The following is a 14,559-nucleotide window of genomic DNA, read 5'->3' on the forward strand; positions in this document are numbered from 1 at the left end:
TTTCAAAGTAGTGGCATTGATGTTGCCATTGCTTAAAAGTTTTAAAAACTGTTCTAGCCCAACACCATATGAAGCCTTCAGAGCTTTAAAAATAACTTGGGGGGGGAATAACTTGAAAGGCAGGGTGCCCATCGCCTGAAATTTAGAGTTATAAATGCCTCCTGGGACTATTGTACAGACTTCTCCTTCAATGATATTTTCATTGTGTACTAAGACACAAAGACTTGTGCTGGAGATCTGGCTTGGTGGAGGAGAGTGCATGCTTATCCCCAGGTATTGAATAAAACTAGGTATGTAGAACATACCTGTAACCCCAGTACTGGTGAGACAGAGGCAAGAGAACTATAAATTCAATGTCATTCTTGTTTATATAATAAGTTCAAGATCAGTCTGGCCTACATGAGACACTGTCTCAAAGAATATAAAGAAGTCAAAAATTTATTCAGAGCCAAATATGATATCCACATTGCCAAGTTTGTAAAAAACAAAAAAAGTGTAATAGGGTCAAACATGGTTGTAATCCCAGCCTTTCTTTCACAAGATGAAATAAGAGGACAGCAAATTCAAGATGAGCCTAAGCTACATAGCAAGTCCTATCTCAAACCAACTAATGCATCTGTACTGATATATACACACACACAGCCAGACCCGTCTCCAACAAATGTACACACACACACACACACACACACACACAGAGAGAGAGAGAGAGAGAGACAGACAAACAGACAGAGAGAACTGCTATGCTGAATAAACTCTAACAAGATCTTCAAGAGAATTAGCGAAACTCGCCAGCTCAGTGAAGTGTTGTGTGGATGAGATGAAGGGAGCAATAAAGCTCTTGAGTTAACAGCCAGATTTAGCTCTATAATTAATATGCAATCACATCTGTAGTCAATTTATTTCAGGATTTTAATGAAAACTATTTTCTTCATTTAGATGATTTACAAAACAATATTCACTCATTGAAAAATGTTTATTAGTGCCTACTACCAACAGGAACAGACAGACTGAAAGACTCCATGACCACTGACTTCTCAACAGTGAATACTGAATTCCCGAAGTTGCCATGGGAACAGAGGAGGGGACATGAACTCAGTGTGGAGGCTGTACCCTGGTTCAAGGGTAAGGAGGAATCTGCTAAGCAGTTACAGGAGGGACTGTGCAGGGGCACTGCAATCTGCGCAGACCACGACTGCAGGTGTGGCCACAACAAGCAGAAAACACACTTCCACTTTTTAAGAAAGATTTTTTTATATAACTTTTTTTATGTGCACAGGTGTGTTTGTGTAGTGTGGTGTGTATGTGTGTGTGTGTGTGTGTGTGTGGTGTGTGTGTGGTGTGTGTGTGTTGTGTGTGTGTGTATGTGTATGCGTGTGGTGTGTGTATATATGTGTGGTGTGTGTGTGTGGTGTGTGTGGTATGTGTGTGTGGTGTGTGTGGTGTGTGTGTGTATGTGTGTGTGGTGTGTGGGTGGTGTGTGTGTATGTGTATGTGTGTGGTGTGTGTGTGTATATATGTGTGGTGTGTGTGTGGTGTGTGTGTGTATGTGTATGTGTGGTGTGTGTGTGGTGTGTGTGGTGTGTATGTGTGTGGTATGTGTGGTGTGTGGTGGTGTATGTGTGTGTGTGTATGTGTGTGGTGTGTGTGGTGTGTGTGTGGTGTGTGTGGTGTGTGTGTGTGTGGTGTGTGTGTATGTGTGTGGTGTGTGTGTATGTGTGTGTGGTGTGTGTGTGGTGTGTATGTGTGGTGTGTGTGTGTATGTGTGTATGTATGTGTGTGTGTGGTGTGTGTGTGTATGTGTGTGTGGTGTGTGTGTGGTGTGTATGTGTGGTGTGTGTGTATGTGTGTGGTGTGTGTGGTGTGTGTGTGTATGTGTGTGGTGTGTGTGTATGTGTGTGGTGTGTGTGGTGTGTGTGTGTGTGTGGTGTGTATGTGTGTGTGTGTGTGTGTGTGTGAGATGTGTGAGTACCTGTGGAACCTGGAAGAGGATTCTAGATTCCCTGGAGTTCCAAGCAGCTGTTTTGGGAATCAAACCCAGGTCCTCTGAAAGAGCAGCGGGTGTTCGTCACCAGTGAGCCATCCCTCCAGCCCATATTCTGTTTCAAACTTGCAAGATGGCAAGTTAAGTCCCCATTCCCTCTACCTGCCAAACCATACTAGTGACTAAACAAAAGGGAGGCTGTCAAAGGAGAGAAGGGATGGAGGAAAGGAGGGAAGGGGGGGCGGAGAGGGAAAGGTGACAGAGAGGGCCGAGGGCGTCGCATCATTAAATGCAGTGAGATGACATCAGGCCAGACATTAGGACAGCCTGGCAGAAGGAAGACAGACAGCACTGCACTAGGGCTGAATGTGCAGCCAGAGTACAGGTAGTTTTCACACACTGAGCAATGTCCAGAGTGTTCACAGCTCAGGCGTGGGAGCAGGACACAGCAGGACCAAAGGCAAATGGCTGGCAGCTGGTGAAGCCGCCGATGGGAGGAAGCAGCTAGACCCACTGACCCCACCCCGTGAGCACTCTCACTTCTACCCCAGCCACAGACAGCAGCTGGCACAGGAAGAGAAAGGGGTCAATCCAGCCTGGAAAATGAAGCGCAGGGGTAAACAATGTCCTGCCGTTTGAGAAACAGCTATATCCTGAAAGAAAACCTCACCACACAGACTGACAATGCCTAAACAAAACCCAGTCACATTCAACGGCAAGAATAACTAAATACAATTAATTATGTGTAAAAAAATGTGTATCTTCAAGTCAGGAACACGAAATTGGGAATGAACCATTTAGAGATTTTAGACACAAATAATGTTGAAATTAAAATGTTAATCAAGTAAAGTGGCAGAAAAACTTATATAAAGGGGAGCTGTACTCAAAATGCTTGGGAGGCTGAGGCAGGAAGACCAGAGTTCAAGTCGGCTTGGGCTACAGCATGAGATGCTACCAAAAAGGAGTAGTGAGAGATGCGGAGAAACGATTCAGCAACAGAAAATAAGAAAGCTAAGAGCATCAGGAGAGACCCAGAATTAGCAACTCAGCCCACAGGAGGCCTGTAAAGAGAACGAAAATGGTGGGGTGCTGGCAGCTGAAGCCAGAAGGTTAGTGACCTTCGAAGACCAAGGAAAAGCACGAGGTTCTTCAAGGAGTCCAGAGAGACTGTTACAGAAAATGGGAATCATGCCCTACGTGTTCAGAGCCAGGTCATGAGAGTTTTTGTATTTCAGATCAGGAGTTCATATCATAAAGTTACTAACGTGAATACAAACGCTGGATAAGAAGGAAAGTCCTAATGGGAACCTCTTCTGTGGCTTCACTGAAAGGACACAATGGCACCTGCAGCGGTGTGTACCCCAGAGCCCAGATGGTAACTTCTGAACATCATCCCCACCAAAAGGAACCTGAACTGCTGGAGCAATGTCTACACTTTGATGTCTTCCAGCAAGTAAGGAAAAGCTGAAAACTGACTAGAGCTAGCCTGAAGACACCTTCTAAGACACGGACCATATGTTGTACAGAGTAATAGATCATAAAATGTTGAACTTAAAAGATCCTCCTTATAAACCATAAAAATTAGGGGGCCGAGAAGAGTGGAAGCTGGCTGTTATAGAGGAAAGCTGACCACAGAGTACAAGGGAGGACAATCCACACTATTGCAAGCATGTGTATGGCAGTGGAAAAGATCATACAAAATAATGGATCAAAACTCTTTAAACATGCCCATATCATGAAGCCCCTCCCCACACCAAGAAAAAAAGTGATAACTACACATATTGTAGTATTTACAACTTGAATTGAAAAACAAAATAACAACTGTAAATCACATTACTGGAATAAGAAAGAAAATGTAAATGTGGATATTTTAAATAGTATAGTTAATAACAATATCTTACTTCTTGAGTGTTGGCCATCCTAGAGACAAGAACTGAATAATAGCCATGTTCTTATGATGAATAGTGAGCAATCAGGAATGAAGAAAGAAATCCCATGTTATAATGTAGTCTCAAATGTTTTAGAAGGGAAAAGTGTGCATTTGTGTTATAAATTCTGCAATTCAATGTTTTACTCTTGCCAATTTTCTTAGGTTAGAAATTGGGAAAAATAAAAGTGAAGAATGAAGTTCTTGGAGAATTCAGAGCACTGACTGGGCTAATCTGACTAGTATTCTGATATAACTACTCTGAGTTTATTTCAGAAAGAGGGGGAGCAAAACCAGGAGGCCAGAGGCCAGTCCACCACAAAGCTTAAGCTTCTAAGGCCTTCTGTAGTTTCTTTGCAAATTCCTGGGAGAAAACTCAACAGTGTATTCTCCTACACAGTTACACACTGCTGTAAAATTGGCAGAGTAAAATATATATCAATTAATAAAATATATATTTGATTAAAATCACTGTCTCTGCCAGGCAGTGGTGGTGCATGCCTTTAATCACAGCACTAGAAGCAGAGGCAGGCAGATTTCCGAGTTCAAGGTCAGCCTGGCCTACAAAGTAAGTTCCAGGACAGCCAGGACTACAGAGAAACTCTGTCTCAAAAAAACAAAAAAAAAACTGTCTCTCTCTAATCTTAATTAAGTTGGTATTGAATGAGGCCACCCAGAAGGAGCCATCTGTGTTTTCTGGATGCTACAAAATGAATTAACTTTAGGTTCAGAAAGCTGTCACTCATGGTCTCTGGCAACTCCTGGAACAGGTAAGTGTGTGGAAATTGCCCTGGTACTGGAGTGACTTTCAGAAACGTCCAGCTACATGGTGCAGACATGACATGAGAAAGCACAACTCTGAAAGTTATCTGGGGACAGAAAGATGTAGAGTGGAAAAGCAAAAAGTACTTATCACTCTCTTCTCTCTACAAGAAATATCACAATAATCCAGACTTTACAACCCCAAAGACAAAAGAATAAATAAAAAATAGACACAAATAAATAAAGATGTGGTAAGCTGTTAAACAGATGCCTTTAGACATGGATGGCATTTGGCAGCTTTGTCATATCTGAAATTTATTATGTCTCCTTTGTGCACTATAAACATTTGTTTTTCTATTTGGATGTACCCAAATTTGTGGGTGTAAAATTTGATAAATTTGAGGACTTCCAAATATCTGCAGCTTACCCTTTTAGGAAACCAAAATGCCACCATGAAAGATGAAATGAGAACCTGGAGAAATACTTGGCAGCTAAGAGCACTTACTGCTTCTGCAGAGGGCCCAGGTTCGGTTCTCAACACCTACAGTGGGCAGCTGACAACCACCAGTAACTCTAATGTGAAAGAATCTAACACTCTCTTCTAGACTCTTAGAGGACTGCCTGAACAGGGTAGCCAAAAACTCAGGCAGGCATATACATACACACATAATTAAAAAAAAAAAAAAAAGCCTAAAAACTTTCAAAAAAAGATTAAATGATAAAGAATTGAAGCCCAGTAGGGTTGACAACAATTCCAAGAGTTTGAGATTTACTTAGTATAAAATCAAACAAGGTCCTTAGCTTTTTTTTTTTTTTTTTTTTTTTTTTTGGTTGGTGTGAGAGAAAGATGAGTCCAACAGAGAGGTAGAAGGAATCCAGTAGTCAAAGTGTCACATCCATGGGGATAGAGGTCAGGGAACACGCTACAAGCAAAGATGCAGAATGAGGACACCATGTACATATAAGTGTGTACAAAGAAAGCCAGGGAGTTCAGGGACACACACAACCTGTGATTCATATAAGTGTGCACAAAGAAAGCCGGGGAGTTCAGGGACACACACAACCTGTGATTCATATAAGTGTGCACAAAGAAAGCCGGGGAGTTCAGGGACACACACAACCTGTGATTCATATAAGTGTGTACAAAGAAAGCCGGGGAGTTCAGGGACACACACAACCTGTGATTCATATAAGTGTGCACAAAGAAAGCCGGGGAGTTCAGGGACACACACAACCTGTGATTCATATAAGTGTGTACAAAGAAAGCCGGGGACACACACAACCTGTGAGTTCATGACCTCCGTAGAGAGCAAGAAGAGAAGCTGAAGGGCTAACAATGCCTCTGTATGTTGTTGGTGCACACAGAAGGATAGGGAGGGGACCAGAGAAGAGGGCAGAGGTTAGAAGAGCCAGGCAACAGTAGCCGTAGTGGAAGGGAAAGTGGATAATTTCAAAGAGAGAACTGTTACTAAAGTGTAACAAACTTGACAAGCAAGCAGGCAGGACTATTCTCCCGAGAATCTAAAACAAACACAATAGCTGAAGAGGAGACTCCAGGAGGCCAGTCAGACTCCTGAGGCTGAAGGCAACTCAAGAACTAAGGATAACTCCTTCAAGAATCATGAACAGGGGAAAAGGAAGTTGGTGAAGTCCTGAGAATGTGAGGTCAAGGGTGGGCCAAGTTTGTTTTCTCTGTAAGTACTAGGGTGAAACGTAAACCTGACCTCTGGTCCAGCAATCCAGTCCAAGGAACAATCCAAGTACCAAAAGCACAGCAGAGACACTGTTTATGGCATATTCATACAGTGGCATAATACATGGCAGTTAAATGAGGAAGCAATATATACACATTCCTACTGTGCAACACTGTTCCTATGATGTTCAAGAACAGGTGCCACTAATGTCTGAAGCCAGAATGCCAGCTCCCTCCATGGAGGGTGCAATTACCCGGTGGAGCAGCCTAAGGAAGTCTTCTGAAGCACTGTAAACATTCTAAACCCTTGTCCGTGACATGGATGAATGTCTAAGTAAAGCATATTAAGCTGTACTCTCGGGTCAGCAAATCATGTTTCCTACTGTGCTGGCTAGTTTTGTGTCAACTTGATACCAGTTAGTGACATTTTGGAAGAGGGAATCTCAATTGACAAAATGCCCCACCAAATTGGCCTGTGGGTAAGTCTGTGGTACGTCTTCCTGGTTGATGATTGATGTGGTAGGGCCAAGCTCCTTGTGGGTAGGACCACTCCTGGGCTATGGTCCTGTGAGCAGGCTGAGCAAGCCATGAAGAGCAAGCCTGTGAGCACTTCCCCTCTATGGCCTCGACATCAGTTCCCACCTCCAGGTTCCTGCCCTGCGTGAGTTCCTGTGGGGACTTCCCTCAGTGTAACAGTCCCCAAGTTGCTTTTGGTCATGGTGTTTTATCACAGCAATGGAAACCTAACCAAGACAACTTGCTATACCTTAAAAAAAAAAAAGTGTTAAAAAGAAACAAAGAAATAAAATTAAAATTTAAAAGACAACCTTACTAAGGAAATAACATTGAGTAAACTTATAAAATACTACCAAATCAAAATGAGTCCTGAGTTAGCCCTGAGATTTCTAATGAACAAATTCACAACAGCAAAGCCCGAAGCAGTCTGAACCATGGGAACCTACCAAGCATGTGGTACTAAACAGCCCTTTCCTTGGGCAGTGTTTGTTGTCAAGTGTTTTGGGCTCACTTCTTGCTATCCACCTAACTATCCTGCTCACATGGGTAATCTATCCTTGTCCTTGGAATGGACCTTAAGGGAGATAACATGGCTCGAAGTCAGCCTGTTTCAAAAGAACACAGTTACTGATGTACAGAAGAAAAGCAACTTAAGATTTCTACCCAAGTCACGGCGGGAGTTTGTGAGCCTCTACTCTGGTATCTTGTTCCTGTATAGAACAAATGAGATGACAACTGGCATTTGAACCCACAGTCGCTTTGGCTTTCATAATAAAACTGTATTAATCATTAATAAACTTAGCTTTGTAAACACGACCTGCATGCTCATTATAAAGAAGGAAGCCATGTACTTACCATTTTGTCTGGTCCCAACAGCAGCAATGATTACTGGAACTGAGTTTGATGTTCTTTTAATCACTGGAATATAATTATCCTTTACTTCGTGGAATGAAAACTTGTCATTTACATTGTATTTGATCACAATGATGTCAGCACCCCCAATTAGGTTTTGGGATGTGTACCAATCACTGTCAAAAATGTCCTAAACAAAAATGCAAACATCAACTTTTAGTTTGTTTATCTTCATATCAATCCACAAATCAATTGCCAGATCAGTTATAACACATTAATCTAAATGTTTAGTATATGTTGGTTTTGAGTAAATGTTTTCTGCTATAAGAAGTTGCCGTGGTCATGGTATCTCTTCACAACAATAGGAAAATAAAACAAATGGATAACTACATAAAATATGTCTGATGCCTGACATTTGTTTGAAACACCTTTTCTTTGTTTACCCTAAACAACAATGCCCGTTACTTGGAGCATTCTGAGTTTGATGAAATGAGCAACACCATCCCACTATCTAAACCAGTGTAAGCCTCTGTCATGAAATTATGCTGATTTTAGTCACTTGAAATTTCAAAAGTGTGAGAGAATGCATTAGACATCAGAAGCTTTTCTGTGACTCAGGTAGATACTGCAGGATTTTTGTGTGCTCTGAACTACAATACACTGTGAATCCTGTGGTATTCTTTTTATATACATTCAAAAAATTCACATTTAATCTTTAACTTTATACTATATTTGTATAGCACATATTTGAGCATGGAGGAAAAAATGCCTCAATAAGACACATTGTACATTACAATGTGTTAACTGCAAAGGACCATGTTGGCAGTTCATTTATTTAGCTCATACATTAAAAATTCAGGCTAAAACTGTTCCGAAATGTTTACTATAAGGCTATATTTAGTATTCATATTTAGATCTAGAGTCATATCTAATTCATTATGGAACTTGGTTCTCTGATGACTGCAAAGTTTTTGTGAAAATAGCATTTAAATAAAATGCCATCTGAATTTCACTGCCAAATATGCACAAATAGTTTTCTTCTTAAATTCTAGTTAATGAGTAATCATTTCTTTCATGTGCCCTTTTTCTAAGATATAATCAAGCTAGAGTAAGAGAACACTATGGCTAGATATGGTTAACAACTCCCAAAACTATTGGGCTATGAAAGTTTACACTTTGGTATGCAAATCCAAAACAAGGTTAAAAGTGTTTAAATTAGCCCATTAAACAAGACCTATGTGAAAGAGTTTTAGCCCATGACAGAAATGCCCTTTTGTAGCCAGCTCTTGTCCTATTTCCATACCTCTCAGCAATCTTATTCAGAATGAGAGCTGCAATGCAGATTTTTTTACATAGGAATGCATTATTAAAAACAGAGCTGATACAGTAAAGGACTGAATGTAGTTCACGATGTAGTTTTAGGGTCAGAGGGAAGTGTGTGGGAGAAGTGGGGACATGGATATCGACCAAGAAGACCTGATTTCCAAGTCCCAGATCACAAAGTCCCACTGGTCGGGACTGTGTCTGTAAACATTCAGATTGAGAATATTCAAAGGCAGGCAGCCCAGCGTGGAAGGTGAAGGACTACAGCAACAATACAAAAGTCAGGCTCTGGATCCAAAATCACTACAAACGAGGCTAGCGCCGAGCAGCCATTTAGTGCCCAGAGAACGTTAGAAATCACTTTTTCACATTCCAAATAGCTCAGAATTCCAGATTTACTCGGGAGAGAAAACGGGGGAAAGGGGACTTGGGTATTACTGATTTACTCTGTGGTATTGAAGATAAAACAACTATAAACACTTTCATTTGTAATGCAACCCAGAGCTTCAAAACCTGTACAAGAAAATATGAATCTATAATCGCACAGTTCATAGGTTTTTTTATTCATTCATTCATTTTCAGGTTTTTCTGAGACAGGCTCTCATGTAGCCCAGGCTGGCCCAAACTCACAGCCCTCCCTCCTCTACCTGCCAAGTGCTGGGATTACAGGCATGAGCCAGGATACCCAGCTAACTCTGCTTTGGAGCATATTCTCATAGACAGAAAAATAAAAATCTAGAAATACAAGTTAAATAATAATATGACTGCAGAAGAGCGGTAGGTAGAACTAAGCTATGAACTTCATCTAGTGAATGTGAAGCAGATCTTTAAAGGCATCAAGTACATAGAGACAGCAGGGAGCCCGAGTAGGGCTGGCAATCTACAGAGAGGAACTCAGGAGAGGAAGCACTCCCAGCTCCTTCCTACTCCAAGGCAGCCGGCAAAGTTTCTTTTTAAGCTGTCACAGAGAAAATGCTCCACTGGCTTCTAGAAATATGGAGGAAATCCATTTGTCCCACCCTTGTAAGACAGTTCCAGGATTGCACTGGGATGTTATGCAACAGCAAAACTTGGAGCCACACTGGAAAATCAAATTCATCTACAAAAAAAAAAAAAAAAAAAAAAAAAAAAAAAAAAAAAAAAAAAAAAAACCATGGGTTCCTACAAAGAACTTCATCCTGTTTGGTCATTGTGTACACTGAAGGTCTCACTTTGGTATAAACTTTGACTGATGTGAGAAACTATGCTATGCTTAATATAAGTGATACGTGACTGCACTAAGGCTATAATATGCACTTTATTATAGCAGCTATCAATTTTGGCATCTATAGCCTCCACACTTGGGACTTTACCCTTCAGCACAGATCCAGGATAGACAGGAAAACAAGCCTACGAGAAGGTGAAAGATTTACCAAAAAACACGCACAGTGGCAACGCGGGATTGGAAATTAGTTCCCTTGTTTGAAAGTGTTGTTTGATATTGTGATTCAGAACCTACGCCAATGCAGCTGAATGGTATCATCAATCTTCATACTTCTGGCAGAACTGACTATGTTCAAGGGGAAATAACAGCTCATAGTGACTAACTCTACACATACAACTCACTGTGTCTGCAGACTCATCCTACTCTGGGAAATTGTACCTGGTGACCATCTTGGTGTCATAGATTTTGTTTGATCTAGTTTATTTTTATAAAATGTGTGGCTCTTTGCTAAAGGCACACAGGCAGGAAAGGGTTAACAACTCAACCTAAAAAATAAGGACAAACAGCCCCAATACCCCAAGTCTTCTTATTTTATTTTCTCTGTATTTATTTCCTCAGTCCACTATAAACATTTGTTCTACAGTATGTTGAACAAGTAATAATTGCAGACCATTAAATCTTTCATAATAAAAGGGCCCGAAGTGAACTTGGTTGCACAGACATCAGCCCTTAAGTTCTCCCTAGTGGTGTCTTTGGATACCATCATCACTGTCATACCTGAAGGCTAAGTCCATCCTTTTAATTGAAAAGTGAACTTAAAATTTATTTTAGCTCATTACTGTACATTTTCAGTAAAAGGAGTGTCTTCTTCCCATAATAGCAAAATATACTCAAGAAATTTTTCTCAGTACATCCTACACATTTCTGTTCAAAAGTAAGCTAGTTCCCCTTAGCTCTGACTCAATTTAAAAAATAAAAAAAATTAAAAAAGCCTTTGAATGTAAGAATCACAAATAATTTGTGCCTTGGTTGAGACACCAAATGTTTCATTCATATATATTCATCTTCAGCTGAAACACATATAACTACACTATTAGCAAGCAACATAGGCTTAATAATAAACAAAAACACTTGAAATATAGTGTTACTGTGTGATGAAGATATCTAAGCCTCCTTTGTCCTTTTATCAAACACTCAAGAGTCAGAACAGATTTCTTTCATTCAACTCTCATAAACATAACGATTTTTTTCAAGTGCTAAGTAACGTTAGTGGTATTTCTGATTTATGAGTCACTAAAAACAAAGGCCAACACAGGTGTATTTGCATCGTTAAGAACTAAATTTTTCCAGAAGTCAATAATCTACAAACCAGCCGTTTAAAATTAGTTCTCAAACCCTGTCCTTTCTCTCCTTTTTTCCATACTATTTCTGACCTGTCCCAGAGAGGAGTATTTTTGCCTATGCTGAGCGGTAAAGGGCGGTATTTATAGAACACATCTCCCTATCCTCCACAGGGTGGTCATGAAAACATGACTCTTGGCCAGTGGAACTTCGTAACCCGTCCCTTGGGGTTGGCCCAGTCAACCCTTAGCTGTCTTCTAATGGACAAGTCACACTCGTGAAGCACAGTGCCTGCTCCACATTCCTCTGGGGCTTTCTAGCTTTCCACTTTACAGATGTGTTTTCTAACTGGGCCGCCCCACCACCTCCAAATTGAAACAAAGGACGAGATTTGCCAAAAATGTAAAAAAAAAAAAAATCAAGCAAAACTCTTCTCGCCAGGCAGTCAGGAAAAGAGGGGGTCCAAACGACAACCGCGCAGCCGCTGCCCCTTACCCAAACGGGACAGTCGTGAACCACCAGCTTGACGTTCCCGAACGCACTGGCCTGGTACTCGGTGAACACCGGGCGCGCGACCGTGCTGGCCGCGTTCAGCAACAAGCTGCTCTCGTCTCCCGAAACCAGCGGGCTTCTCCCCAGGTAGGTGCGGATGAGCCCCGACGGCCGGCTGTCCTGGTGGAACGTGTCGCCCTCGTTCCCCAGCGCCACGATGTGGATGGACCTGCGGGGCCGAGAGGGGCGCGGTGAGCGGGTGGGCGCAGCCAGGGCGCGTGGCACGTCCGGGACCCGGACCGTGGTAGGACCGCGACGCGTACGTACATGATCGCGGCTGGCAGGGCGGCGGGGAGACGGCAGCGGGCGACCTCGCGGGGGCCGGGGCGACGCTCTTCCCGCAGTCAGCTCATCCCCGGCCGCGGCCCTCGCGCGCCTGCACCGCGGCGCTGCCGACGCTGAGCGGAGCGGGCCCGGGCGAGCGGCCGGCGGGGACGCGGGCAGCGCTGCGGATCCCCGGTCGCCGCCCCTGGCCGCTGCGCCTCTGCACCGGCTCCGCCTCCGCCGCGCGGCGACCGGGCCCCGCACGTGTCCCCTGGGAGTCCGCCGCGCAGGGGAGCGAGCTGCCCGCCGTGACTCCCCCTCAACCCCCCCCCCAAGCCTGGGCGGCGGCCGCGGGACACAAAGGAGCGGTGGGCGCGGGGACGACGCCGGAGCCCGGGAGCTGCTCGCCGCCAATCCGCCTGCAGCAAGTTTGCTCAACTCGGAAGGCTGAAACCCGAGCCGGGAGCGGGGGAGGGGAGGCCTGGCCCCCGCCGGGAACCCGGCTGGGGGGCAGCCCCCTGGCGATCCCGCGGTCCTGTGCCCCCGCTGGCCCTCACCCGGAGTGTGTTATCATTTTGTCAGTAGTCAGCATGCGCTACAGCTGTTTTGTAAAATCCTACTTGGGTAGGTAAAAAAAATAATAATAAAAATAAAGCCAACATTCATGAAGCTGCAGAAAAGGTTCTTTGTTCACGCACCAATTAATTTGCGGGTGTCGCTTTGGAAAGGTCATTTACTATTGAAGGCTATACTTGGCATACTTTAACCAAAATTGCGGAATTTAAAAGCGTCGGGATTTTTAATATGATTTTTTTTTTAAAAAAAAAAATAAAGTTCTAGCGGTTTACTTGGATTCTTCTTTTCAGTACACATTCCAGTTACATTATTTAATAATAGCTCACTGAAAAATAAGGACCATGTTAATGGAAGTATACTTTCGATTCTTTCCTGATGACACACAGAAATAAAGCTTGCAGATGCCCCTTTTAAAGGGCCCCAGACCACCTCCAATATAAAACACAGTAACAGTGCTGGTGCTTTACTCTGGGGCTTCTCAATAAACATTAAAATTCTCCCAAGCACCCCACACCCTGTTAAAAGCGTTCTTGTTTATCCTTCTAGTTATTGGCTCTGTTTTGAAACTGGATGTTTTTTCCTTTTTCTCAATGAACCCGTTTTGGGAGACAGGGGGTGTTTGAAACGGCCTTGGGAAGACTGAAGTAGGGTCAGCAGCTTTTTATTAGGAACTAGTATTGCTGGGCTGAAACAGTGTATTAGTTTCTTGTCCATAGGTAGGGCAGGACAGAGACATTCTCTATATAGTTTGTTTATTATTCCTTCTTGTTGCTCAAGATTGCTTTGCCTGTGTTGCCCAGACTAACTTTTAGTCTTCCCTCCTCAGAGTCCCAAATATCTGTAATTAGTCATATAACTCTGATCACAAAGTCAGTGGTTAAAAAAAAAAAAAAAAGCAAAATCCAATCTGGTCTACATGGTGGGCTGCAGAATGGTCAGAATTACATAGTGAAACCCTGTCTCAAATAAATGAGTTCCCTTTGTACTCAACTACAGTTTCTTTTTGTCTTTGGAAATAACCATCTTGGAAGATTCAAATGTGCTGTGTCATATTTCCTCTTGGACCAACAGAAAATATGTTTTTCTCAGCATTCCCCTCCAAGGACCCAACAGTCAAACACAAAGACACTAGAATAGATAAATAGGTAAAGAAAATATGACACATAAATATGATGAACTTTTTTAAATGGGTTTTCACTGTATTGTCCAAAATGGTCTAGAACAATGGGGCTTACTAAGCATTCTTCCTATGTCAAACTTCCAGAGTAGCTGACCCCATAGATGTTTAATGAAGCTAAACTGGTTATATCTTAAACCATGGGTGAGCCATAAGGACATCATGCTATACAAAATAAGCCAACACGAAAAGATGAGTATTATATCATCCTACTTATGAGTTATCTAAAGTAGCCATGGTCTTAGGGATAGGAGGAAGGACAGAGTATCAGGAGCTGGGGCAGGGAAGGAGTGTTATTCATGACTGTAGACTTTCAGTTTTAGAAAATGAAAAAGTTATAGCAATCAATTGTACAAGAAAGTACATATAGTTAATGTGACTTGTACCAATC

The 14,559-nt window shown here is 42.5% G+C and overlaps 1 protein-coding gene across 2 annotated transcripts in view; it reads right to left on the minus strand.

The window, feature by feature from the left end:
* The window catches only part of Rhobtb3 (Rho related BTB domain containing 3), a 56,218-nt gene extending 43,534 nt beyond the window's left edge, over nt 1-12,684 (minus strand). Inside the window, exons 1-3 of one of the 2 annotated variants that reach the window (XM_051182763.1) lie at nt 12,419-12,684; nt 12,095-12,320; nt 7,735-7,921 (exon numbers count right to left, since the gene is read on the minus strand). In XM_051182763.1, coding sequence (XP_051038720.1) covers nt 7,735-7,921; nt 12,095-12,320; nt 12,419-12,420 — 415 coding nt within the window. In that variant the 5' untranslated portion in view covers nt 12,421-12,684. The remainder of the gene's footprint in view (nt 1-7,734; nt 7,922-12,094; nt 12,321-12,418) is intronic. The other variant, XM_051182762.1, reaches the window with a different exon arrangement.
* Nucleotides 12,685-14,559: the final 1,875 nt, after the last annotated feature.

The sequence above is a fragment of the Phodopus roborovskii genome, unplaced genomic scaffold (genome assembly GCF_943737965.1).
Source record: "Phodopus roborovskii unplaced genomic scaffold, PHOROB, whole genome shotgun sequence".
Classification (NCBI taxonomy): Eukaryota; Metazoa; Chordata; class Mammalia; order Rodentia; family Cricetidae; genus Phodopus; species Phodopus roborovskii.